Source organism: Perna viridis, chromosome 10 (genome assembly GCF_037379345.1).
Source record: "Perna viridis isolate PV_CMFRI_1.1 ecotype Kerala chromosome 10, ASM3737934v1, whole genome shotgun sequence".
Taxonomy (NCBI): domain Eukaryota; kingdom Metazoa; phylum Mollusca; class Bivalvia; order Mytilida; family Mytilidae; genus Perna; species Perna viridis.
The window spans coordinates 22703842-22711117 of NC_142454.1; the positions used below are offsets into that span (position 1 = coordinate 22703842).

At 34.4% G+C, this 7276-nt stretch overlaps 1 protein-coding gene and 1 long non-coding RNA gene across 2 annotated transcripts in view; one reads left to right on the forward strand and one right to left on the reverse strand.

Moving 5' to 3' along the window:
* LOC148604996 (uncharacterized) overlaps nucleotides 1-509 on the reverse strand; it is a 23223-nt gene extending 22714 nt beyond the window's left edge. Inside the window, exon 1 of the mRNA XM_088549611.1 lies at nucleotides 433-509. Within this exon, the coding sequence (XP_088405737.1) occupies nucleotides 433-505 (73 nt within the window). The 5' untranslated portion in view covers nucleotides 506-509. The remainder of the gene's footprint in view (nucleotides 1-432) is intronic.
* The window catches only part of LOC148604997 (uncharacterized), a 17715-nt gene extending 11480 nt beyond the window's left edge, over nucleotides 1-6235 (forward strand). The window contains exon 3 of the long non-coding RNA XR_015916016.1: nucleotides 5885-6235. This is a non-coding gene — a long non-coding RNA (uncharacterized LOC148604997). The remainder of the gene's footprint in view (nucleotides 1-5884) is intronic.
* The last annotated feature ends 1041 nt before the right edge of the window (nucleotides 6236-7276 follow it).

Consider the following 7276-nt stretch of genomic DNA (forward strand, 5'->3'; position numbering starts at 1 on the left):
AACTCCCGAATTTTAACGATTTTGGAGCCAGTTTTTCAGAGCCTATATACTACGTTCTTGGTATGCATATGTGATAAATAACCTTTATTTCATTTTTAAAATGTGTGTTTTTATTTTTGTTACTCTTTCCGAAAGTACGCAACTGCGTATTTGCATATAGGCAGCTACGCCCCTGCAATGCACTTTAATTGCAAAATAAAATGCCACTTGATTGCAGATAAACTTCAAAATATACAATAATACATTCAAATGTCTTTTTCCCGATTTTTTGCTTGATTACACTTTCTTTATAATTTTAAAAGGTTGTTTACGATGTGTCAAAATCTCCGTATTGTATCAACATAGTGCAAAAGACTATTTTATGCAATATAAGAATTATGTTTACCAATTTAATATCCTATAAACAGAAGCTGACAAGTGACAATAACTTACCATGTAAAGGTTTTCCAAATGCCTTAATTTTCTCAGAGTCTTTAAGTACAAAATTTGGCCAGACTATAGTCATGTTTATTTTTAAGCTTGTGGCTTTCAAAGGAAGACAGACTAAACAATTAGCAGACAATTGTTGATACCAACCATTGATACTTGTACAATTCATAATATTTGGTTAATGGTATCTAGAATTCATTCAGAAGCAAGGTTTTTGGGAGAAAAAAGAAGGGTATTTTCAATTATGCTTTAAAGATTTCTATTAGATGGCATTTGAATGTAAATTTACTATAACTAGAAAAATTCGGTTATGACTGTTTACAAAATTGCATTTTCACGAAGTTCAATTATATACCCTATTATTAGAAAGTCCATCTCCCCTCACTGACCCTTTTTCAAAATCGTTCAGGACATATAAATATCTACCTATATTTATGGCTATACATGCAACATGCGGTTTCATACAATAAGTCGTTATAAAACCTGCACTTCCTTATGTTTTTCTGAGTACTTTACAATCAAAAGACAATAGAACCCTTTCCGCTCGGAAGATCAAACACATATTTGTGGTATCTGCGGTCATAGGTCTAGGACTTGTATTACATATTTCAATAAAAATCAGTACCAAATATACCGCTTATTTATGTGGAAATTACTCTACTACACAATCCAGTGCATGACAATGAAGAAATGGTTTTCAGAAAATCGCCAGACCTAAAGGCATGCTAATTAAAGACCATATTAAAAGGTAGACTGTAGTAAAGCAAAATCAAGACTTCCACTAGTAAGATAAGATAGTAAAAAATCTTATCCAAATGTAAGACTAGTAGGAATATGAGATGATCTAAGTGGTGTTCCAATCCAATAAGTATAAAAAAGAGGTGGGCTGTCAATTGCTCATGTTCACTCTCCCACTGCCAACACAATGGGAGAAGAGGGTACTTCAAACCCATGGAATCCCCCTCCTGGATTGGCCTCTGGAACACAAATACATGAAAAATATCAACAATTGCATTAAAACTTTAGTCATTTAGATATTACAAGTTAAAGCCAGGGGTCCAAATTAACTTTATAGAATGGAAGGTCCTGGACTTTTTCAAGTTTCAAATCAATGGTCCACTTTATAAAATTCATAAGTCCTCAATGAAGTGTCAATGAATAAAGTTGACGGTGTATATACATGTAACCCAGTATATTTTGTTATTATTCTTTCAATGACAATCCCCAACTATTTTCATAAAAACAATATACCATGAGTTGTACAAATACTGCATCTCTGATCGACAATCAAACGATAACACTGAAATTCCCACAATGCCATGACCAAAGTAATGATCAGAGCCATTGAATTATGCTACCCCCCATCCAAGTCCTGGTTACAACATGAATTCACTTCAAGAAATACACAACCAAGCTAGTGCATTGTATCATGATTAAACACACAACAAGCTAGTGCATTGTATCATAATTAAACACACAACAAGCTAGTGCATTGTATCATGATTAAACACACAACCAAGCTAGTGCATTGTATCATAATTAAACACACAACCAAGCTAGTGCATTATATCATAATTAAACACACAACAAGCTAGTGCATTGTATCATGATTAAACACACAACAAGTTAGTGCATTGTATCATGATTAAACACACAACCAAGCTAGTGCATTGTACCATGATTAAAAACACAGACAAGCTAGTGCACTGGGATCACAAATAGACAGTCAAAAAAGCAGGTGCCTAGTATCATGGATAAACACAAAACTAAACCAGTGCAAGGAGATCATGGATAGACAACCAACCCAGTGCCTAGCATCATGGTTAAACACAAAACTTAACCAGAGCACTGGGATCACAAATAACCTGTTGAACAAGTCAATGAATAGTATAATGGATAAACACAGAACATAACCAGTGCACTGGGATCACAGATAGACAACCAAACCAGAGTGTAGTATCATGGATAAACACAGAATATAACCAGTGCACTGGGATCACGGATAGACAACCAACCCAGTGCCTAGTACATGGATAAACACATAACTAAACCAGTGCACTAGGATCACAAATAGACAACCAACCCAGTGCCTAGTATCATGGATAAACACATAACTAAACCAGTGCACTATGTTCACGGATAGACAACCAACCCAGTGCTTAGCATCATGGTTAAACACAAGACTTAACCAGAGCACTGGGATCACAGATAGACAACCAACCTAGTGCCTAGTATAATGGATAAACACAGAATATAACAAGTGCACTGGGATCACGAATAGACAACCAAACCAGTGCGTAGTATCATGGATAAACACAAAATATAACCCATGCACTGGGATCACGTATAGACAACCAAACCAGTGCCTAGTATCATGGATAAACACAGAATATAACCAGTGCACTAGGATCCTGGATAGACAACCAACCCAGTGCCTAGTATCATGGATAAACACAAAACTAAACCAGTGCACTGGGATTACAAATAGACAACCAAAGCAGTGCGTAGTATCATGTATAAACACATAACTAAACCAGTGCACTAGGTTCACAGATAGACAACCAAACCAGCGCCTAGTATAATGCATAAACACAGAATATAACCAATGAACTGGGATCACAGATAGACAACCAAACCAGTGCCTAGTATCATGGATAAACACATAACTAAACCAGTGCACTGGGATCATGGATAAACACAAAACTAAACCAGTGCACTGGGATCAACCAACCCAGTGCATAGCATCATGGTTAAACACAGAATATAACCAGTGCACTAGGATCCCGGATAGACAACCAACCCAATGCCTAGTATCATGGATAAACACAAAACTGAACCAGTGCACCGGGATTACAAATAGACAACCAAAGCAGTGCCTAGTATCATGTATAAACACATAACTAAACCAGTGCACTAGGTTCACAGATAGACAACCAAACCAGTGCCTATTATAATGCATAAACACAGATTATAACCAATGCACTGGGATCACGGATAGACAACCAAACCAGTGCCTAGTATCATGGATAAACACATAACTAAACCAGTGCACTGGGATCACGAATAGACAACCAACCCAGTGCATAGCATCATGGTTAAACACGAAAATAAACCAATGCACTGAAATCATGGATAGTCAACCAAACCAGTGCATTCAATAGAATCATGGTTTGCATAAAAACATGATATATATAAACATTATTAGTCATAACAACAAAAAGTTGTGAGATTTAAGTAAGAAAAAAACAAAGAAAAACAAAAGCGAAGAAAAATGACTGAACAAAAACATCATAATGAGATAAGCACATATCAGAACTAGTTCGTTTGTAATTTTAGAATTAGACTGTCCTAGTGGTCCATTAACTAAAATTCAACACAGCTGACATTTCAAAACACATTATGTCATAAAGTTTTCTCAAGCATAAACTTATTCCTGTGCATTCCATTGACGATTAATTTTAAGATATACTTCTTTAAATCTGCATGGAGTTCAAGTGATTAAATCAGGGTGATTATGTGCATGATTTCTACTAAGAACTGTTATTTGTTTTTTATAAAGATAAAACATGCATTTAGTAATAAGCCTGTCATGACTTTAGCACCTGTATTTTTATTCAAACATACAAGGATGTCTTGAAGGAAAAAATGACGATATGTTAAATAGAAGGACAATAAACTGAAAAAAGCAATTCTTTAGCCTTCACTGATAGAAAAAAAATTATCTTGACACACCAGTTAGACATACTGAAAAGTTGACAAAGGAGTAGGTTCACAAAATATCAAAATCAGCCCCAAAAACTAAAGTGTTTCAAATGAATTTGAAAACTGCATAATTCACTAGTTGTTTATATGCCTTTATTAAAAAAAAAGTTTCATTGCTGTAAATGCATGCATAACACTAAAATTGTAGATGAAAACGAAGCAAAATCAGAAAATTTTGCCAAATTGTGTTAAAATTCCATATTTCATGGGACATTTTTATGTAGAAAATGTAGAGCGCATTTGTCGAACTCTTTGATACTTATACAAAAATAGCACTGAAACATCACAACTCCTGACAAAAGATTTTGTTGTTCATATCTTGCACTCTATATTTTTGGATTAAAATACTACCCCCTTTATCCTCTCATTCTTGTGAAAATTCTATGGAAACTGTGTAGAAGCAGAGTATTGTGCACTCCTTATGACTAAAGTATGACACAACAGCTTGTATTTTCTGTTCATTAGTATTCAGATAGTATTTTAGTTTTAAGTTAGGCAGATCGAAAAATTCATATAGTAAATTGAAAATTTGGCAAAATAGTAGGCCTGAAACTAGTGTTCACGAATTTACCCCTTTCAACTCTAAAAAAAATCTGTCATAAAGTGAACATCATTCCAAAATTGATGAAGAATCCTTTGGATGTCCCAAATCCATTACTCTGATTAAGCTGTCATTCAGGTAAACATGAATCATGTATGGGTGTGACAAAAGATGCTGAAATGGCACTGAAGTTGCCTACCTAAATTCTTAATGAATTCCCTAACAGGTTATACAGGCCTGGATTTCATACAAATTGAATTTTTTTTTTCATCAAATCTTCTTTGCATTTTCCTCAAAATGCAAATTTCAAGCCATCAGCTTGGACAAAATTTGAGTAAAGGAAGCTCAAGTTTAGATAACAGATATTTTATATGATACTACAATTCAAAAACAGAAGTCAAGTCGACATAAAGTTGGAGTGTAATCAAGGTCATAATCATATATACCATAAAAACACATCTTGCTGAAACTGTGTACTAAATTTCTGATTGGTCTCATGAAAGGTTCTGAAGAAAATTCACTAAATGTACAAACAACATGAAATTTATAATATGGACGGAGCGTCAGTGATGTCCTATGTATAAATGTAGAATGTAAGACCAAGACTATGAATGGGTTAAAAAACATTTAGACTGAAGTGACAGAACTTATAGACAATTGCATAAGTATGGAGGCGCTGTTTTGACTTTTGAAAACATTGACCTTTGTCCATCATGGACATAGCAGAAAAAAAATATTACAGTAATCTAAAATTCATTGATGCGCTCATTTCCTGACAAAAGTATAATAAATGTTCAAATCAAGAAAAACAAAGAATTCTGTATTTAGTGACTTTTAACATTATCAATATAAGAATACTAAATGGGTCAAGCTGTTAATTTTGAAGCATTTCAAACTCAGTCAGGCTGATTGTCAGTCTGGCAAAACATGATGGTGGGGTTACAATACTGTAGAAGAACTGTTTTCTTAGGATACCAGTTTTCATTGATTAAGCAGTCCAGGCAAACCTAAAATACAATATCCCATCAAAAGGTAAAGCTTAGATGCTCAAATGAAATCAACAAATGCAAAAATCTGCAAATCATTGGAATTCAGAAAAACTACAAAAAGTGATACTCACAACTGAAACTGTATTTATAATATACTTTTCAGAGGTATACTGTGAAAGAACTTTAATTCATGGATACCAATTTTTGTGGATCAGAGAGGAACACAAGTGTGTGGATTCTTGAATTCATGGTTTTGAAGTTTTCAGCATACATATTAAGGATAATCTACCATTCATTGGGAACCAAATTTCGTGGTTCAATCTACCTAGGAAAACCACAGAAAATTGGTACCACATGAACAATAGTACTTTCACAGTACATGGAAAACAAAAACACAAAAACAAAACTTTCATGGTATAAAAAATCTTTTAAAACATTTAAACCCCCCTATATTCCTTTTTCAGTTTTGTCTCACATCAAAATACAAACTTTGGGACATAACAAATATTTTTGTCAGTCCTTCACTCATTCAATCTGTTCATTAAAGATTATAAACACTGTGTAAGTATATCATTATCCAAAATTTTCAGCACCATGAAAACTGATGTATTCAAAGGGTCATAGTTTTCCTTTCCTCGTTTGTTTACCCTGGACTTGATTTTTTATAAGCAACTCGGCGGGTGTTTCTAGAAAAGCACAGGATGCTCATCCTACTGGTGCACCTGGTCCGTGCTCCCAGTTTTTAGTGGAGTCTGAGTTGCTCATTTACTTTTGTTACTTTGTATGTATGATTTTAGTTACTTTATGTTCTTTGTTGTGTATGTCTTTTTTCCATGTCTGGTATTTGTCCCTGGATTACATTCTTTTGCTTGCCGCTATAACCTTGGTTCCCTTGATTACTCTTTGATTACCAATATAACCTTGGTTCCCTTGATTACTCTTTGATTACCGCTTTAACCTTGGTTCCCTTGATTACTCTTTGATTACCGCTATAACCTTGGTTCCCTTGATTATTCTTTGATTACCGCTATAACCTTGGTTCCCTTGATTACTCTTTGATTACCACTATAACCCTGGTTCTCTTGATTATTCTTTGATTACCGCTACAACCTTGGTTCCCTTGATTACTCTTTGATTACCGCTATAACCTTGGTTCCCTTGATTATTCTTTGATTACCACTATAACCCTTGGTTTCCTTGATTACTCTTTGATTACCACTATAACCCTAGTTCTCTTGATTATTCTTTGATTACCGCTACAACCTTGGTTCCCTTGATTACTCTTTGATTACTGCTATAACCTTGGTTCCCTTGATTACTCTTTGATTACCGCTATAACCTTGGTTTCCTTGATTACTATTTCATACAAAATGAAACATATCTAAACCAAACCAAAGTAAAATGATAACCTGTCCAAACCAGACACACCTAAAGGCAATTTATATCAATACGAACCTGTAAACACTGAGCACCTTTCTAAACTGAACAAATTCCACAATCCAAGGGATTTGGTTCATAAGACAGGTTTCACTGTACAAAATATATAAACAGCAGA